Below are 21,301 nucleotides of genomic sequence, written 5' to 3' on the forward strand. Positions count from 1 at the left end.
CCTCTGCATCATAGTTCATGATATTCTACCCTCTTCTAATCTTTCGTCTCCTAAAAACTAAACATAACAGTACAATTGAGAACCTTTAAGCTGAATTAAAATTCTCTAACAAAAGTCCTTAACAAAATGAAGTTTTGTAAAATGTCACCCTGGTACTGGTTAATAAAGACACATTTTTTATACTAATGATTTTAATTAAAGTAAAATACTAACTTGAATACTTTTTATTGAAACAGCCTGTTAAAAGAAATACCATGTCCAAATAGACGAATGTCATAAATATTCCAAGAAAACTTTCTTTATTTCTAGAGATTATATGGATTTAAAGTGGACTCCTACCCTCACCAAATCACACTTTCCATATTTGAGCTAAGTGAAACCAGAATTACTACTTCCTAATTTGGTCCTATTGCTTCCAAAACTCCAATAAACCAGCACACTTGCTGTGTTCAGTAGGCATATGAACTGTTTTATTTAGACCATTTCTAGGGATTCTGCTTCAAAAGGTTTTACATGCAGCATTCAAGTTTATCTTAATGAATACAGTCTAGTCTTTGAGAGGTCATGTCTCATCGAGGTCTGTAGAGTTTTCATTGTCATTTGCAACAAGGGCTTCTCTGTTCTCATAAGTCCAGAAGCCATTCAGATCAATTAGAATGGTGGTGACTGTGTCTCCTTGATTACTGTTGATTAAATCCTGAAGAGAGATTTTCAAAGGATCCTTTGGTTTTACCATGTCAAAGATTTCATCCTTTGAGAGAGGAAAAAATACAATGAAATATAGTATCTGGTTCACTTAATTTCTGTCACACAGCAATCTACAATTCAGGGCAGACACTTGAGCTTATGTGAAATTTTTTGTTCCAACTTTTGCTTTGCCATTTAACAGACAGCAGTCTCCTTTTCTCTATGTACAAGCACAGAATTTTATTGGAAGATTCCTTAGGTATGTGATAGCTACCCCTCATTTATAGAAGAAACAGGCTCAGAGTTTAATCCAAGCTACATAGCTAATTAGTGGCAAAACTATCTAACACAGTGTTCTTTGAATAACTACGTATACTTTTCTGTTGTCTTCTAATTGGTGGTAAAGCAAGGCCTTGATTTAAGTGCACACTCAGCTCAAAGGAAAAACTTAAATGCTTCAGAGCTAAGACAGTGACAAAGCTTCATTTCCAAAATTGATGTCAACCTTTTACTCTGGACTGTGGGGTGGGGGGTTAAGTATTAAAGAATTAGTCATCCAGAATGACACTAAATTGTGCTAAAATTTACTGGAATAGATGAAAGAGTCTCGTCTACATTATGAAGTGTACTGTATGAATACTTACATGGAATTAGTACATGTTTTCTAATCTTTTTGTAGTAAAATTACTCCGAGTATAATAACATGTAAGGAGGCAAATTACATTTTTAAAAGATTAGAACAATTCAGGTAAATGAAATGTATGAACTTTTATTCTTGTATGTTTGTGAAATTTCCTTTTCTAGGTTAGTGGCAACTTAAAATTACTAATTCTTAAGTTGCCTGTTGCATAGTTTCAAATTTGTCTCATTTCTATTAAACTAAAATAGCCCTTTATCTTATACTCGGTTAAGATTAGATGGGTTATTTTATTACATTACTCAACCTAAACTTGAATTGGTACTGGATACCCAATGTTTTTCATAGCTGGTGAATGTCTGATTACTAAAATGCTACACAGCAGCATATATTTCAAATGGTAGTTTTCATATTGTAGGACTGATGTCTCCTTAACCAATACCAAAGCAAGCAAGCCCTTTGAAGTAGCAGACTGAAAAAGTGCCTGAACCTAAATAGTTCCCAAGTTAAAAACTCAGTTTACAGTGGAATAGACTGCCAAAGGATGCAGGCTATATTGATTCTCTTAATTTTCACTCAAAATGAATGAATGCTTCCAATGAGAACACAAGGCTGACAATGCTAAAATCATAAACTACACAAATTAGTCCTAGTCTCAGTTTCTAATGATTTAAATATCAATTCAGAATAAATAACAGCAAATATTTGATTTGGTTCAGTACTTCATTGTTCATAAGTTGCTTTCATAGAAAATTTCATTTAATATAAGTGATTATCTGATGTTATGCAAATTAAAGGAAAAAGTAACCTTGACGTCTTGAAATGAGACAGGATCTTGTCCATGGATTTTCATTAGTTCCTGTATGGCCTGTATTTAGTAGAAATAAATCTGTAAATAAAAAATAAAATATACAACAGCCCCCTCTTCTGTCCCACAGCCCCTTTCTAGTTCCACTTCCTTTCCTATCAGACCACAAGCCTCACTGTTTCAACTGCTCTTGCCAATATTCTCAACTTCCTTGACCATGTTTCACATCCATTCAGTAGAACCTAAACACTGGATTAGTGTAACCATCAACCTTTCTAGACCTACTTTAGTTATTAAGAACTTCAGGAAGAAAGTATACAAGACTACAGATTATTGCTGCTACGGAGGAATCGTCTCCACCTCAGGTGGGCCTTTAACGTGGCCTAGCAATTATTCTCTTACGACTTGTTCCTCTCATTTTCCAGAAACGCTGTTCATACCTTCACCATCTTTAAGACATTCACTCCACCACCTCCCCTCCGACCCTACACTTGGCCTTCTACCTGACAGAAAAAAAATAGAGGTAAACTACCCCTGAACTCTTTTATAAGCTTTAACGAAAACTACTGACTGAAGAAACTACTGTGATCCAGCTGGACTAATAAATATTTTAGCTGAGAGTCATTCAGTGGAAAATGTGAAGCTTTTATAAAATTCTTGGTAAACAGTCAACTAAATATGTTCCAAGTACCTCCTCTGTGTGTGCTGCCACTGATGGAGTGCACAGGGAATGTCTCTGAAGTAGATGAGAATCTCTGAGTACACTCAGCTAGTAGAGCAGTGGACCTGGATAGCATGACCTAGAGTGCACCATCCAGGCCCAGCTTGATCACTAGGATGGTGATGTACAAAGGCTCTATGAATGGCCCAGGATTGCAGGGCTCAGCACCAGTAACTTCTTACCTTAGTCCATACAACCAAGCCTAAATAACTTTGGTAAAGTAAATGTGTGTATGAAATATTTTCAATGTATTTAATAAATAAAATTTAGTATGGTAGGAGTAGAAGATACTATAAAGCAACCTTTTTAAAAGGAGTTAAGTGTTTAATTTCAAAAGATATATTTACTGTTTTCCTAAAACTGAATTTTCATTTAATAGGTCTGTCTACAGTGGGGGCATTCGTATGATGGGGTGGTGTTATCTTAATACCCAGGATTCATGGGTTTGGATCCCCAGTGAGGACCTACACACAGCTCATCAAGCCATGCAGTGGTGGTGTCCCACATACTGAAGAGGGAAAGATGGCACTGATGTTAGCTCAGGGACAATCTTCCTTAAGCAAAAAGAAGAAGATTAGCAATGGATGTTAGCTCAGGGCCAGTCTTCCTCATAAAAAAAAATATATATATATATATATATATATAAAACACAAATCTAAAAACATACTTGATTTCCATCTGAAATCTGTTATGTAAACCCTTTTGTTAAATTTAAATATCACAAGTTAGATAAAATTGTCACTGAGTAAACCAAATGGTATAACATAATTTAAGGAACAATGACTCATTTACACACAAGACTTACCCTAAAGAAATAATTAAGGGAAAAGACATTCAGATAGCCTTTGTTCTCAATATCAAGCAATTTGAAGATATACTGCAGAGCTGCAGGTTCTTTTCGGTTTTCTAACGCAAGGACAAAGTCCAGGTAGGTCTTATAGTCCTATAGGGAAAAAGGTGACTTGCATTAGAGACCTTATTTGGAATTAACTTATCAAGTAACTATCTGATGATATGAAGCTATTTTGCAGTCAAAGGTGGCAATTTATTTTAACATGAAATGAGATCCATTTGTATACATAACACTGGTTTTCAGGAATTCTATGTAGCATTTCATCTGCACAGGACAGTTTTGGAGACTTGGCTCATTTGCTGAGGAGCAAGATTTGCTGTGCGTTTAAACCATAATTTTCTTTCGCTTTGTTTTTGAAATGGACAGGACAGTGATTAAGCTATTGTACATTGCCAGTAAATTTATATCTTCATTTCACTGTGGCCATTTTGAAAAACAACTTTATCTGGAATGAAGAGAACAGTACATTTACCTAGCTGTTTTGAAATATTGTTTAAAAATTTTAAATCAGATGATTTCCAATAAGAAGTCACCTTAAAACTGCCAGATACTCTACAGTGAACTGCCATTGTTCTCATCCATAAAAAAGGCAAGAGTACAAAGAAGGCTAGAAAGACGAAGGGAACAAAGCTTTCTTTCCGGAAAAGGGATGGTCACAGATTACTTTTTTTTTTTGCATGGTGAAAAGTAGTAAAACACTTGGGAGATTCTTCTCACTTAGAAAAAAATTTTATACTCTTGGAACAGATGTGTTTAGGCTAAGATTAAGAATTCCTTTCCGCATAAATTGCAGTATAAAGAGCTGGAGAGATGCAGCCTCATCGTGGTCTAACTCCAGCACAGCTGTAGCCTCTAACTTTCTTTATTCCCCAGAAGTCGTTAGTAACCACAAGCTCCGCACTGGCCACTGGCAGACAGCTGTGCAGTCATGCGGCAGTTTCTGTGCCTCTTTCCCCTTTTCCTTTGCAGCTGGCTAACAATAGTATTACTCAGAAAACCAGTTAAAGCTAAATCATAAAACCTAAAACTCTGATTCTCTTCTGACAATATGACCATCACTGGTTTGGGAAATTTATGAGATCCTTAACACATGTTTTTAATACAAAGAATGGTGATTTTAAAATGCTGTTTAGAATTTTCTTCTTAAGTATTTTGCATTGTTGTGATAAAAGGACAGGTGCAGGTTAGTCAATCTTTAGCTACTAATATAGCCAGTTATAGACAGTAAGACAACCTGATTCTTAGATTTCAATCATGGCATGTGTGGTACTATCTGGCCTGGTAATTTAATGAATGAATCATTTATAGTCATGTGGCACATAACGACAGACTGCATATGGGACGGTGGTGCCATAAGATTAGTACCATATAGCCTAGGTGTGTAGTAGGCTATACCATGTATGTTTGTGTAAGTACACTCTATGATGTCTACACCACAAAATTGCCTAATGATGCATTTTGCAGAACATGTCCCCATCATTAAGCAATGAATGATTGCATATGAAAACAGTCAACAGGATTTGCTAGTTTTTCAGGTTTTTTTTCTTTCTAGTCCATGCTCCTCTACAATAGGTGCACTGACAATGAAGTGAACAAAATATTAAAATCTTCTATTTGGCCTGAGTTCCTAAGGGAAGAAATGTTTTTAAACAAATTTACCTTAAGATCAAAGGTTCCAAATCTCAAGTAATTTAATCAGTTCACACCTTTTAAAGATACTGTTACACACTGATATAAAAATAATGCTGTATCACAGCAAGAAAAAGGCTTTTGGAAATTGTCAGAGCCTAAATTTTTAAAACTTATCCGAGATTTAAACTACTACCATTTCTCCATCATAAGTGAGACACTCCTGGAAAACACGGTCTAAGAAGACATTGGTCATGGTGGCTGTTCCATAGCGGGAGAGTTCTTCTTTACTGAGCATGCCATTGTGATCCTTATCGAGATTCAAATACTGGCCTTGGGAATAAAGATGATAAAAGACACGTATGACCAAAATAAAATTCTAATTAAAAGAGAAAAGAATAAACACTAACAAAAAGTTCAAATTGGTTAGTATCTTGATTTTCAAACAAATCACGTTGTAGTTAGGGTAGTACCCTAACATCAGCTGTCCCTGTGACCTCGGTCAGAACAAGTGTTAAGCCAGAACTGCTCACAGAAAACCCATCACGAAGGTCATGGCCTTTGGGCTATCTCACTTTCATCATCATTTGTTTTCAGTTTGCAACTTTTAGGACTTTCCTAGGTTTCTAAATTAGATGGAGGTGGGGATCAACAAAAACCACTGAAATGCTGGCACTTGAAAGCAGAAGGCAAAGATCCCAAAATGAGTCAGAAGACCACCCAACAGAGTAATGTAACAGATTAACGAAATTCCAGAAAAGAACAAACCAGGCCCTAGAACCCCTCCCTCTGTGGTGCATGAGAGCAGCATTTTATCACAATGCAAGGCCATAGCTGATGTTCCTAATGATGCCCTGAGACAACAAGAAAGGATCACATTACATTCTGTATGTTCTACTAAAGAGTTAGAAACTACAGTAACTCCAAAACAGTTACACAAATTTAAAACGTCGGTATTTAAACAAGTAATTTTTAGTAATCTAGAATACTAGCTCTTAAGTTAGAATACTTTGATCTTAAGGTAAATAAGCCTATGCATAAAACTGTCCTTTGAACACCAATTAACTGAGGACAGGATAATTCGAATTTTACCATAATAGGAACATACCATAAACCCTTAGGGCAGAAGGAGCAGAAAACCAATTTGTTTCTTGACTCTCCTTGGACAGTTCCTCATCCCTTAACTAAATGAACACAGAGACATAATTAAAAGATAGCAACTGTCAAGTGGTATAATTAAGTAGTTTAAAAAACATATTTACCTCCAATAAATCATCTAGGAAGCTGCATGCTAAAATATCTTGAATTTTTATCTTCCCTTTAAAGAATATAAAGACACAATTATTTAATTTCATTTTAAAACAAGACCACCTCAATTTTACAACACTATTATTTTAGAACAGCAACCACTCAATTGATACTTTATTTTTACTTTTTTCAAAACAGCATTCAGAACTCAATGAACACTGGTGCTGTTTTTCCTTTTTCCTCCCTAAGCCCCAGTCCACAGTTGTGTATCCTAGTTGTTGGCCCTTCTAGTTCTGTGTGGGACGCCGCCACAGCATGTCTTGATGAGCTGCTTGCCAGGATCTGAACTGGCAAACCCCACGATGCTGAAGCGGCGCGCACAAACTTAACCACTATGCCACTGCGCTGGCCGCTCAATTGATATTTTAAAGCTTCCTGGCTCTTATGCTCAAAGTGCTTATTATATATTGTTATGAAAAGGGAATCCTGCAGGGAACACTTAGTAAAATCTCTAATTCATATGTCTACCTGTATACCCCCAAATATATAAATTCAATTGATAAATTCTTTCCAAAATTACACTGATATCAGATTCCCAGAAAAGTTATGTTGAGTATTGTGGCTATGCATATGATACTGCTAGTAATCAAACAAGGAGAATGTGTCCATTTTTCTTTGGCAGTTTCTGGAATAGGAAACAATACAAAGGCGTGGTTAAGAGCAGACAGATGGGAATTTAAATCCATTTCTAGATATGTAATCTAGCTAAGTCTCAGTTGCCTCGCACATAAAATGTGGACAATAAAAATAATGCCTTCCTTATGAAATTATGAGAAGGAAATGAAAGAATCCTTGTAAAATGATTAGCACGATACTTGGTATACAATCAACAGTCAAACTGTTGGCTATGATTATTTTGTAAACTTTGAAGGGAAAAGATGAGTATGTGCCTATAATGGAGGCGTTTAAAAGAGATTGTCAGCCACCATGTAGTGTGATGGACTTACAGCTGGATTTTCATGGACACGAGGAGACTCAAGGACTTTGATGTGGGCCTTCTGTCCCTTCCTCTGCCCCAGTGACATGTATTTAAATCTAGCAGGTTAGAACAGTTGACAAAGTGTACTGCTAATGAGGCCAAATTTACTCATCTGATCCTCATAGGGACGGACAGTTAACTCGAGAACGAGAAAAATACATTATGGCTAAATGGTTCTCCTATCTCCCAATTCATATTTTTCATCAAAAAGAACAATTATCCATTAGATGACTTATCAGGGATAGCAAATTATATCAGAATAACTGGCTTCTTAGAACTGAAAAGAGTCACAGATTACCCAGTTCAGACTTTTAGAGATGAAGACACTGTAGGATGTTAGGTGACGTGCCCACTGTGACAGCTGGTTATGGTCAGTGCAAGTAAGTCATAAATGATCTTTATGTATTAATGGCAATGACATGGGAAAATAAATAAATGACATTTCCAATACTTTTCTCTAGTTATTAAAATTTATAAGTAATAATATCCTTGTAACATATAAGTTTGATAGGATTTCTTTTACCTGTTCTTAGAGGGTCTAAAAAGAAGAAGAATTTCCTAACTGCTGTACAAACATAAAAAGAGTAAAAAGATTTTTCCAGCCCATCTAATTGTGGCAAAGTCGGGATAAGTTCCAGTATGTAGTTTTCTAAATCCTGAAAGAACAAAACAAAACTTTAAAGTGTTAAATGTCTGATCTTGTTTCTTCATTACACAATGGAATAGAATTTCAGTCCTAAAAATTATTCAGCATTAATACTATATTAATGATGAAATAAATTCAGAACTATGTTAGTGGTGAAACTATTTTATATTAAACTTATTTCTACTAATTTACTTCTTTTTAAATTTTAACATATTTTTGAATAGGTAATACATTCTACACAGTTCCAAATTCAAAAGGAACAAAAAAGTAGTCACTGAAAAATCTCCTTCTCACCTGTTTCCTCTCCCCAGAGCTAACCTGTATCATCAACTTCTGATGTATCTTTCCAAAGATAACTGGTGCACATACAAGCCAATACATACATGTTTATTTCTCCTCCTCTCTTTACGCAAGATGCAGCGGCATACCATGCAAATTCTTCTGTGTCTTGCTTTTATCATTTAATATACTCTGTGGTGATTCCATATTGGCTTTCAAAGAGCTTCTACTTTCTTTAAATAGCTAAGTATTATTTCATTGTATGGATGTACCATAATCTATTTAGCCAGTCTTCTATTGATGGACATTTAGGTTTGTTCTAACGTGTTGCTACACTAAAAACAACATTATAGGGCTAATTTTTCATTCATAGATATTATGGGAGAATATAGGATATAATTTCTGTCAAGTAGAACTGCTAGGTCAAAGCATATGCACATTTCTAATTTTGATAGACGCTGGCAAACCTCCCACCTTCCCGTAAAGGCCACATCCATCCTACACTCCCCCAGCAATGTGAAGGCTATACCAACAGTTCCTAAACTGTACCCCACGAGGCCACAGTTAACCTACGGGCGTGCAGCAGGATATTTTAAATTTTTGAGGGAAACATATCAACATGTGTTGGACACTGCACGACAGATGTCACTATGAGTTAGAGCTATGAGCTCAAGGTAGTTCACATTTTCAACATTAGACGAAATACATTCCTCTTGATGACACCAGTCTTTGCAAAGCTAGGTTTTTGGTGGTTGCTGTGATAAAGCAAGTACCACCCGAAAATTAGTGCGGAAGAGGAACTGAGGATGACTGTGTCGAATCTAATTCTCAGGTATGAGTAGCTGTACAGTGCCCCATGGGCACACACATTCCGTTAGTAATTGTTATTTAAGAATAAAGTAAAAATATCATTTTAATTGTATTATTTTTTTCAAATGGCTAATAGAATATTAAGTTTAATGGACACTTTCATTAAATTGTTTAGAACTAGGGTTAATAAATGGAACTATTTCTTTTGGCCTAGAGGTACTATGAAAAAATTATTGAGACAATAAGGGCACCATAAACTGAAAAAGTTTGGGAAACCTCAGCCTCTTTGACATTCTTTCATTAAAAAGATTATAAAACTTTTTGCTCTTTGTCAACCTGATAGTGTAGATCTATTTGGCATTTGTCATATTAAGTGAAGTTAACATTTTTTCGTCTGATTAAGAAGCGTGTGTATTTTGCTTTCTGCAAACTATTGACATCCTTTGCCCAGTTTTATATTGGGTTAGCAGCTACTTTCTTCTTGATTTCTAGGAACTGTTTATACATTAGGATAATTGGCCATTTGTCTCTGACTGAGTTTCAGGTATTTTTCCTGGCTTGTTGTTTTCTCTTAACTTTATGATGGTCTTTGCTCTACAGATTTTTTTTTTTTAATTTAGCTGAATTTATTCATTGATTTTCAGACTTCTGAGTTTTGTCCTACTTAGAAAGGCTTTCCCTTTTCCAGGATTATATATTTAAAAGCCTCTCATGGTTTCATTTTGTTACTTTTGCTTTAGCACGTTGTAAAGTATAATGCTTCTGGGTGATCTGAGATACTTTATAACTTAAGTTGTAGAACACACAGACGGCAACTCAAACTTGATGTGTCCAAAAAGGGACTCTTACCATCCCCAACCCTAGTCCTCACCCATTTTTCCCTATTCCAGCAGTTGTTCAAAATAAAAATCTAAAACTCATCTTTGGTTCCTACCTTAACTTCACGAAGGCCCCTACGGCTTACCCCCAACATCGAATTCAACAGCAAATTTGCGGGGGCATGTGCGTCCAAAAGATATATTGAATTAATCTGTTACTTGCTTTTTATACAGCCATCACCCTGGTCTGGGCAGCTGTCATCTCTCACCTGGACTGCTGCAGCAGCCTCCTAACTATTCCTTCTTTATTCTAGGCTCTTACAATCCATTCTCCAAACAACATCCAGAGTGATCTTTTAAAATGTAAACCATATCCTGACAGATTCAGCTTAAATCTTCTAATGGCTTCCCATTAATCTCAAAATAAAATCCAAACTCCTTCCTATGGCCTAAAAGACCCTCCAGGTGGCCCCTGCCTGCTTCTCCAACTTCATCTCCTGTCACTCTAACCCTTGCTCATATGCCCTAGCCACACTGGCTTCCTTCTGTTCCCAGAGCAAGTCAGGTTTAACTTCGCTTTGGGGACACTGAATTGCCGTTCCCTCTAGAATGACATCTTCATAAGGCCAGCTTCTTTTTCATCCTTTATGGCTAAAACGCAATCACTATGTCAAAAAGGCACCCCTTCCATCTTATCTGAAATAGCCCCCAACCCCTGTCAGACTCTCCCACTACCCTATTTTATTGTCTCCATGGAACTTGTCACTATTTGAAATTACCTTGCTTATAATTTAGTGTCTGCCTCCCCACTCTGCTAGAAAAAAAGCTCCGTAAGAGTAAGGCTCAGAATACCTGGCACAAATTGTCTGCTAAGTGCTTACTTAGTAAGTGAATGAAAGTTTGCCTACGCTACTCAAATTATAGAAGTTCGCTCTGGAAATCACTGTCTTAAATAAGGAAGACAAAGTCTTGTTTCAAAAGGCAAAGTGGCAAGGTTGGGAGAAATATTTCTTTTCTTTGAGAGAAATGTTTTCTTTTGTTGAGAGAAGGTAAAACAACTCTCTTTTAAACACACTACAGAGATAAACTGTTACTTTTCTTTCTCCTTCCCACCTCCCTCTGTCAACTTTTACTGCGATTCATGCAGAGGGAAGACAAACAGTAAAGGGCAAGTGTGTTTTGTAAACCGAGTGACTACTGACAAGAATTCCCAGAGCTACAGAAGTACTCCAAGATCTGACCTGAATTAAGTATCAACAGGTGGCTAGTATGTCTTCCTTGCTAAGTCTCTTGATGGATACGAGCAAAAACCTTTTACTGTCAAGTTGATCTGACCTTAAAGGACAAGAATGGTACTGTGTCCCGAGAAAGGTTTGAGTTTTTTTTGTGGTTTTTTTTTTTTTTTTTTTTGGTGAAGAAGATGGTCCCCCTAGAAATGTAAATGTTCAGTGTGAGCTAACAGATTCTCTCTACAGAAATCGGGATAAAACAGACTGCAACAAATTATAACAGGAAACAAACTATAACAGGGAATTTGCATTTCTTTAAATTGCATATTTGAATATTTAAGTGATTAATTAACCTGGTTCATATTTATGCCTAATTCCCTTCCCCTTTCCCCCACAACCTTAAAAAGGGCTCCATATTTGGGAAAAAAGTGTGTGGTGAAAAGAAGCACGTCCATATAGTTTAGACACCCACAGTTACAAGAAGTATAGTCATTTGGATCATGAGGCTATAATTCTCTGTTGATAACGTGGCCTAACCATATTAATATCCAATGGGAAATAAACAGCCTCTTGGGACTGGCCTTACAACCCACACCTACAGGTAGGAACGTGGTCACATTGTTTTACTCTTATATTTCCTAAAAAAGAAAGAAGAAATTCCTGGCCCTTACATTTTAAAATAGTCATACACTGATAACACTTACGAATAACCAACAGTTTTTCACTATTTCTTCAGTGAGTTTTTAATCCTATTAAAACACGACACTCTTTTTATTTTGTCCTTTAAAAGCGTTTTAAGGGTTGAGAAAAAGAATCTAAAAAGGAATTTTTGTGGTCAATATACATTAAAAAAAATTTTAGTAACACGTTATTTGCAAAAACAAAAACAGAGTAACAAAAACAAACTAAGAATCACCTATAATCCCAACACCCAGTGATAACCACTGTTAACATTTTGATGTCTATAGTAGTTACTAAAGTAGGTTAATACTTACAGATTCCCGAAGGTACCCTTGTCCAGCAACATCATATAGACTGAGTCCTATTCTTGTTTGATGAAGCCAAACTTACAAGAAACAAGAAAATAAAATGTAAGTATTAAGATCTATCCTTTAGCATATAAATGGACAAAAGGAGATAAAGAGCCAGATTAGAGGGACAAGCTAATCTAATAACTCTAAAACACATCTCTTCTCACACACACTTATTCATTAACCCAAAAATTACTCGAGACAAAACATGCCAGAGAATTAACGGCAGATATCAACAGTTCTACCATGCCTACAGCAACAACGGTGGCGCCCTCGAAGATATTGTTCTTTACCTATTAAACTCGTGTTCCACCAAACAGGGACAGTGAGTGTAATGTTACGCCTTCACGAAAGCTGCTTTTATTCTACTGAGGTTAATTACTGCAACCAAATATTACTTAAAGATGGTACACAGAGGACTTCACAGATCATTATGGAACTTATAGGAATCATAGCTACTCCAAGTTGTTTAATACAAACTTCCTTGAATCTGATGCTATAGTTGTGAGTTCGAAACTATCCTCTCAGGCAACTCAACCTGTAATATATTGGTGAAATAAACTTACCAGTGAATTAAAATTATTTCAAATCACCATACATTAAAACTCTTAGTTTAGCTTTTGGTATATCCAGTTAGTTAGTATCTTTAGGAAACATGAGGTTTTTGTTTTATTTGTTTCTTATAATAATGAACCCAAATTTACGGTAGAAAATCTCAGCTCCAGTAAGTTCCAGGAGAGAATCATAACTATAAGAAAACAAATCTTGGTCAAAAGAAAGAAATTCTGCTCTGCAAACTTACTAAGAGAGTTGTTGCACCTGGAAGGGATTCAACTTTGCATAAAAGCACGGACCACAACCCTCCCTGACTCCCAGACAGGGGGAGGGCAAGCACAGGGGAAACAAAGTCACCTTTTCTCATGACGTAGTTAAAGAACTGCATGATGGAAATTCTTCCATAAGAATCTGTATGAAGGAGTTTAGCAAAGACTTTTGCTGTGAAAAACTGCCTAACGAAAGGAAATAAGGATTAGAGTCATTTTCCAACATAATATAGAAATGACTTCTATGAATTAGCAAATAGTATAAATTCAAACAATTAAAAATCAAAGTGATAAAAAAAGTGAGAACTAGAGTTCAAAACTTAAAATATTGTCATACATCTTCGCATTCTATTGTCTTAAGAATGAAAGCCTATAGTATTGTAAATAATTATTTCTTTTATTGTTTTTTTTTTTGCAAGGAAAGATTCACCCTAAGCTAATATCTGTTGCCAATCTTCCTCTTTTTTTTTTCCCTCCTTCTCAAAGCCCCAGTGCATGGCTGTATATCCTAGTTGTAAGTCATTCTAGTTCTTCTATGTGAGCCGCTGCCACAGCATGGCTACTGACAGACAGGTGATGTGGCTCCACGACCAGGAAGCGAACCCAAGCCACCAAAGTGGTGAGCGCTGAACTTTAACCACCAGGCCATCAGGGCTGGCTCATGTTATTTCTTTTAATAACTTCATACCAATGTGGTTTTCTTGATTGTAAATAATTTTATAAAACTTCATCAGTAACTCAAATTGGCTCAAGTTGTCATACCATTGACTTAAATTTTCATTAACATTTACTTGAGGCATTTAAAATGCTTAATGTAACATACTCTTTCGTTAATTATATTATTCTTACTTGCACTTTGGTCCAGCTTTTTCACCAACCTTCAAAAAATTTTCATAATTAATCATTGCTTCCTCTCCAATCATAGGTGGTGTCTGGTGCTTGTCCAGCAAAAACCATAAATTCTTAGGAGAATTGCAGAAATGAAGATGTTATAATTAACAGAATAAAATTTAAAAAGCTAGTTAAATGTGTTATTTCCATTAAAATGATAGTCTGATAGCAGAGAGTTAATACTAAGATGAATCTCATCCTCTATTATCCTTGTGATTATTAATAACATAATAAAATAAATAATAAAAATAATAGCTATAATAAGAAAAATAGCTCAATAAAAATAGCTGGCATATACTGAGTGCTTCCTAAGTTCTAAAGTTTTCATATATAGTGCCTCTTTAATCCACATAATTGTATGATGTAGATACTGTCATCCCTCCTTTACAGATAGGAACTGAAGCACAGAAACGTTAAGTCCATTGCCCAACACGGAGCAGGGCTGGGAGTGAACCCCTGTAGTCTGACCCTACAGTGATGGTTCTCAACTTTGGCCTCATGTTAATATCACCTAGGGACTTAAAAAGCAAAACAACACTACCCTTGGGAGACTGGACCCCTGCAAGCTCTGCAGCTGGTTCTGGCGGAACCATCGCTCCAGAGCCTGTGCTCTCACCCACTCTGCAGCACCGGCCCCATTAAGGCCCCTGAGTCCCTGTGTGACACAAGAGAACTAGGAAACGGCTAACATGCAAAGCAACCTTTGATTCCATTCTTACCTGTAACTCTTCATTATCTAACAGTTCTCTGCTTTTCCTTTGCAGAAAGACGGCTCTGGATTCCTCTCTTAATTTCTGTAGTAAGACTTCATCTTCAGCTGGCAGCTAAAAATACATTGTAGAGTTAATTTCTATACTTAAATTCTAGACTATTGGATTATGTAAAATGTACTGGGTCTCATAAAATAACTATGTATGCCACTGCCTGAAATTACTTTTTGTATCTCAATTTTGCTTAACTTCAAATAATGACTCATTTAAAAAGTTCATTTAACAAAAAGAGATCCACAGAGAATTCAGTGGTCAGTAAGGCCAGGTCCCTGCCTGCAAAAAGCTAACAGTCTAGCCCAAGTTTCATTTTATATTCTTAGAACACTGTTTGCACTATAACCTAAGACTGATGTAGAATTAAATTAGGACCAGCTGAAGTCGACAGTCTTAGCAAAGCATGCCTTTTGAGACCAGATCTCCTTACTTCTTGGAGATGGTCAAGCCAGTGTCTCTTACGTTGACCTCCAAGGCAGAGGGTCTGCCCAGTGGGGTGACTTCCATAAGCAAGGCTTTAAAGTTACTCATTCCACTTGACTTCAAACAATTTGCTTTGAGGTTTTCTTCTTCCTTTTTTACACCTTTGCCTCCTTAAATGTAGCTAAGTAACCCGTAGTCCAAACTGGGGGTTATGGTTTTCCCTTTTCATTTCCAAGAACTAAGATGCCATCCCTCCCATCACAACGAATGGAGAAGGAAGAAGCATTAGGAGAGGCTGGGGCTCAGACTGGGATTGTGCTCCAAGGAGAGCAGTGGTGACCAAAGATGACAGGCAGTTACTCTGAAGCAGTGGACAGCAAGCAGGAGAGGGAGAAGAGACAAGGGAAAGAATGTCTCACAAATCCACATCTGCAGACCAGAACCACCTGGGCTCTGGCAGAGGTCAGAGAGAAGGAAGAGACAGAAACGGGGAAAAGGGTCCCCTCAGGAACTGCAAGGTTAGTACTACAAGTATCAGAAAGTGAGTCCTGGGCTCAGGAGTGGGGTCACATCCGCATCTAAGGGCTGCTCCTGGGGTAGGGAGATACCCTATTTCATAATCCTGATTAAATGAGATGATGAGTATCATCTGCAGTGCTCTGAAATATGCAGGCGATCAGTAAATGCCAATTCCCTTCCCTCCCCTAGACTATGAAAAATCAGTTTTCTAGTTCCTGTTTAAGAAAACGGAAAATGCAAAAAAACAGGTAAATATGTGTGATGTGATCCCATTTTTGTTAAACACACACATGTGATCACAGAAATATGTGGAAAGATTCATGTAAAAATGTTTGTTTCCATCTCTGGGCAATGTTATGGGAAAACATCATCTAGTTTAGCTTTTTTTCCCTCTTTTCCATGACAAACGTGGATTAGTCATATAATGCTTAAAAGGCTGGGAGACATATAGTATTACAGAAAGCTTGCCAATAAAAATGGTTCACATGAAAAAAGTTTGTACTTGAAGAAATGCTACAATTATATGGATAATTCACTTATATTAATACCTCAGTCCTTAATGCAAGTGAAACAAAATGTTTACTTTCTTTGCAAATAATGTTATAATTAACTGAGTTTAGAAAGTAACAGGTTTAAGAGACATTCAGCGAAATTTCCAGTTAACTTTTCTATAGTGGTTACATTTTACGTAATACTGAACAGGTCTTATTCTTTTAGGTAGCCTTGAATGTCAGCTGGGAATAGCTTTCTTAAGGTGCTACTGTTTTATCTATAACTCTCTTCAAAGACTTCTTTACAGTTTCAGCACAAGGAAATATATAATTAAGTATAACTCCTTCACTTTCCCATTCTCAGTTTTTCAGTTTAGCCTTGAGCAAACGTTTTACACTGTATAACATGAGTAAAAGACAAAGTTAGAAATGGTGATCAGCCAAGTAAACCTGTCTTCTAAAGAGCCTGACAACATAATCCAATAGAATGCCTACTACTAATATCCATAAAAATGAGAAGGAAGAAAGAAAAAGCCCATAGCTCAAAAAAGGGGGCAAGTAACTTTGTGTTCTTATATCAATTTATACAAAAACTCAAGATTTTATCAGCTCTAAGATAATGATAAGTTAGAATGAAAGGATAAATATATAAAATTTAACATATAGTTAATTTACTTATTTATAAAGTATAAGATTCTTATCCCATTTTAAAATTAAATTTCATTTATAAACTCTGTAAGACATTTGTTTAGATACCACTTACCCTGTAATAAAACCGGGGAATGGTCTTATAGAATTCATTTGTGTTTTTTCTACCTCCTTTCCATTCTGAGTAGTATTTGGTAAATAAATCCATTTCTTCCTCTTTTAATTCTTGTTCATTTTTTTTTTCTGTTAACAAAATAGATTAGGGGGGAAAGGCACTTTTAAAGTCAAACAACACTTTTCCTCAGGTCATCTATCTACTATAGTCTAATTACAGTGCAAAAAAGGCCTTCACAATCGGGCTGAGACACTGAACATCTACTATATCAACTTTCTTAAAATACCCAGAATCTTTCCTTCTTCCCCCCTCTCTCTTCAGTACCTTCAATTTCTTCATCTTTACTGGCTGTTCTTTAACTTACAAATACACTGAGGTCTTTCCCATCCCTCCAAAAAACCCCTTCCTTTCTACGTGCTGCTACACGACTCCTTCCTTCCTCATCCACTTTTTCAAATGAAAAGCCTACGTTGGCTATCTCTACTTTCTTACCTCTCATTCCCTCTTTATGCAATCCTGTTTCTGCTCTTACCGCTCTACAGACACTGTTCTTGCCAGGGCAACCAATGACCTAATTGCTTAGTTTAACAGACCTGTCCTTGATTTCCCTGTTAAATTTGATACTGTTGATCATTCTAACCTTTTCTTAGCTTTTATGAAACCGCACTCTGTTGATTCTCCTATTTTCTGGCCATTTCTTCTTTTTCATTAATCCTTTTTCCTCTATCATTTCAACTTTTGTAGTTTAAATTCTAAGTCCCAAACCTGTATCACCAACCCAGACATTGTTCTTGAACTCTAAACTCATAGATTCAAACAAAATATTTTCATCCTCATGTTCTAACAGTGCTAAAATAATTTTCCCCACCCCTCACCTTACTACTCTTCTCTAATCCATATTCCCATCTCAGTTAGTGGTACCACGATCCATCCAGTCACCCAAGCCCAAATCCCAAGAGTCATTTTCATTATTTCATTCATTCTTTTTCATTCAACTATTCTAGGGACACACAAGTATATACGTGAGTGGATGTGTGCATATGTGCCCGTATATACATGCAGCTTTCAACAGTGTCAGAGAAAGCCTCACTGAGATGAAATTGAGCAAAAACAACCTGAAGAAGGTGAGGAAGCAGGCTATCCAGATATTCAGGGGGAAGTGCATTCCAGGCAGAGGAAGCAGCCTAGAGGGTTAGTAGGAGACGAGGGAAGGCAGATAGCAGGGAGCCAGGCCACTAGGTCACGTGAAAGACCTCGGCTTGTATTCTGGTGAGGGAGAGAGCCACCCTAAGCAACGGGACGGCTAATGCAGTAATCTAAGTGACAGATGGTGGTGGCTTGGAGCAGGGTGGCTGCAATGGAAGTGGTCATGAGTAACTATATTCTATATTTTCTTCTAAGTCCCAGGATGTGCTGATACACTGGGTGTGGGTATCAGAGAAAGAGAGCAGTCAAAGACATCTCCAAAGGTTTTGTGAGCACATGGGGTTGCCAGTAACTATGCTGGGGAAAACTATGAGACAGCAACTGAGGAAGGAGAGCAGGAGGTCAGTTTTGGATAAGTTAAGATTAAGGTATCGATTAGATGCAAGTGGCCGTGTCAAGTAGGCAATTAAATATAAGAATCTGGCATTTGGAAGGAGGTCCAGGCTACAGATAAAAATTTAGGAGACAATACAAATATACAGTATTTAAAGCCATAACACTGGATAACTTCACCATGAAGGTGAGTGTACACAGAGGATAGAAGCTGACCGAGGACTCCGCCTTGGGCGTTCCAATGTTAAGTTGTTGGGGAGAAGAGGAAGAGAAAGCAGAGACTGAGAAAGGCGACTGGTGAGGCAGGAGGAAAACTAAGAGTGTGTGTCTCCCAGAAACCAAGAGAAGAAACTGTGTGCAGGAGGAGAGAGAACTACCATGTCCTGGCAGGGACTGCCGGCGGGTCGAGTAAAGTGAGGACTGAAAACGGACCACGGGAACAACATGCAGACCAGGGATGACCTTGACAAGCACAGGTTTAACCCACAATTCTTTTCACAAGTGTTGCTATAACGGAAGCAGACAAATGAGGCATTGCTAGAGGCGGAAGTTAAGACAAGAAAGTTTCTTTCAGATGGGAAAATACCACTATGTTCACATACTGATGGGAATGACCAAGAAAGAAAACCTGATGCAGGAGAGGGGGGCAACTGCAGGAGTACATCCTTGAGTAGGCAAAAATGGCATGGGATCTGGCACACCAACGAAGGAAATAGCCTTAAACAGCAGTTCTACAACCAAATGCCTTAATTAATTTATCACCTCCTTCAACACTGAAGTGTAAGTTCTATGCTTTAGATGAGGAGTTTTTTTTTTTTTTGAGGAAGATTAGCCCTGAGCTAACATCTGCTGCCAATCCTCCTCTTTTTGCTGAGGAAGACTGGCCCTGAGCCAACATCCATATCCATCTTTCTCTACTTTATATGTGGGACGCCTACCACAGCATGGCTTGACACGCAGTGCCATGTCCGAACCCAGGATCCAAACCTGTGAACCCTGGGCCGCCGAGAAGTGGAACGTGCGAACTTAACCACTGCGCCACTGGGCCAGCCCCTAGATGAGGATTTTTGTCTGTTTTGTTTACTGCTATAACCTAGACCCGTACTTGGTGCATAATAGACAAGCAACGGAGTGGGTTTAAGAGTGAAGTGTAGGAGAAAGCACAAATAAAGGTAACTTTTTCAAGACCGTTTTCCTATAAGGAGTGCAGAGAAAGGTAACAAAAGCTGGAGAGGGATGTGAGATCAAATTTGGGGGGGGGGGGTAGGTGAGGAATATTGCCCCTGAGCCAACATCTGTTGCCAATCTTCCACTTTTTGCTTGAGGAAGACTGTCCCTGAACTAATACCTGTGCCAATCTTCCTCTATTTTATATGTGGGACATGGCCACAGCATGGCTTGAAGAACAATGTGTACATCCATGCCTGGGATCTGAACACGTGAATCCCAGGCCGCCAAAGCATGAACTCAACCACTACGCCACCGGCTGGTCCCAAGTTATTTTTTTTAAGATAGGGGATATTACAGCATGTTTGTCAGAGCTGATGAAAATAATCCAGTAGAGAAGAAATATTTTATGAGGCATGAGAGAGAGAGTAAGGCCAGAGTGAAGGCAGTGAATAAAAGAAAGGGAACACGATCTAGTGTTGGAGGGGAGGAGCTTGGACGGTTGTCATCTTAACAGGAAGGGAGAGTGTATGGGCACCCATGGCGGGGGAAGGGGCTGACAGAATGGTAACGGGAACAGGTGAGGTTCTTCTTCGATTGCTTCCACTTTCTCAAATAAATATACACACAGGAGTCCATCAGCTGAAGGTAAGGAGTAGGCAGGACATATTGGGGGATTGGAGATCTGGTATGAGAAGTGCCTTACAATGTGGGACACTGACTGTCTAAGGAAACACGGAAGGAGACTAAATGAATGACTGAAACACCGACTTTAGGTGAGTGGACTTGAATTAAAAGAGACACTTCAGCTTGGTTCCGTTTTCCTCCAGCCACTGTGAGCGCCCTGGGTGCAGGTGTGGAAGAGGAAAGACAGCTGTAACCAGCTAGCTTAACAAGCAAGTGTGAAGGACGGGGAAATGGACAAGGAAAAAAGGATTATGAAATCTAATATGGATAAGGAGGGAAGTGAAAAGTGTGATAGTAAAAAGGCAGTAGGATCAATGGGTGATAGGTTCTGGTAGGACCCAAGAGTTGTTGGAGCCGGGGTTCTCAATTATTCCTCACAAGCCTCTGTCAAGACCACGCAAGTGAGCGGATAAGGCAGCTTTCCATTCCCGCAAATCCTTTCCCAGGGAAGGGTGGGTCTCACCTCCCTGGATCCCTCAACCTCAGTGTCCTCCGCCCCCTTTGTCAGGAGAGCTTTCAGAGGAGCGGAAGGCGCGGCTCCCGTCGCCGCCCCTCCCCGTTCTCCCCCCGCCTCTAGGAGTTCGGCTGGGCTGGCTCTGCGGGCGGCCCCTCCCAAACTCACTCTGTGGACCGGTGTCCGGCGCCGCTAACCGCCGGCGGAGAACTTCTTTCCAGTCCATGGCTGACTCCCGCGCAGCGCTTCCCGCATTTGCTGTTTACCAGCCGCTCCACCCCCTCCCAGCTCCGACGTCAAACGCCGTCCAGCCGCGCAAAGGTTAGGAGGGCCGCTCAGCCGCC

The 21,301-nt window shown here is 38.2% G+C and overlaps 1 protein-coding gene across 3 annotated transcripts; it reads right to left on the reverse strand.

Annotated features, from left to right (window-relative positions):
- Positions 1-448: 448 nt before the first annotated feature.
- PPP2R3C (protein phosphatase 2 regulatory subunit B''gamma) lies at positions 449-21,263 on the reverse strand. Of its 3 annotated transcripts, none has more exons than XM_023623974.2 (13): positions 21,126-21,263; positions 17,111-17,238; positions 14,870-14,974; positions 14,109-14,221; positions 13,348-13,445; positions 12,400-12,470; positions 8,146-8,278; positions 6,598-6,653; positions 6,444-6,519; positions 5,532-5,668; positions 3,659-3,796; positions 2,133-2,192; positions 449-751 (listed from the first exon to the last, which is right to left on the reverse strand). In XM_023623974.2, exons 1-13 carry the CDS (start codon positions 21,181-21,183, stop codon positions 563-565), a joined length of 1,362 nt encoding a protein of 453 aa, XP_023479742.1. In that variant the 5' UTR covers positions 21,184-21,263; the 3' UTR covers positions 449-562. The 3 variants fall into 3 exon arrangements, with proteins under 3 accessions (XP_023479742.1, XP_070098184.1, XP_070098189.1); XM_070242083.1 differs by lacking the exon at positions 21,126-21,263 and adding an exon at positions 17,435-17,606; XM_070242088.1 differs by lacking the exons at positions 5,532-5,668; positions 6,444-6,519.
- Between the last annotated feature and the right edge of the window lie 38 nt (positions 21,264-21,301).

The sequence above is a fragment of the Equus caballus genome, chromosome 1 (genome assembly GCF_041296265.1).
Source record: "Equus caballus isolate H_3958 breed thoroughbred chromosome 1, TB-T2T, whole genome shotgun sequence".
Taxonomy (NCBI): domain Eukaryota; kingdom Metazoa; phylum Chordata; class Mammalia; order Perissodactyla; family Equidae; genus Equus; species Equus caballus.

Coding starts and splice junctions, on each gene's coding strand:
- PPP2R3C (XM_023623974.2), bottom strand. CDS start 21,183: ATGGACTGGAAAGAAGTTCTCCGCCGGCGGTTAGCGGCGCCGGACACC. Junction 17,239..21,125: donor GCCGGACACCGGTCCACAGA/GTGAGTTTGGGA, acceptor TTTTGTTAACAG/AAAAAAAAAATGAACAAGAA. Junction 2,193..3,658: donor CCCTTAATTATTTCTTTAGG/GTAAGTCTTGTG, acceptor TACTAAATACAG/GCCATACAGGAACTAATGAA.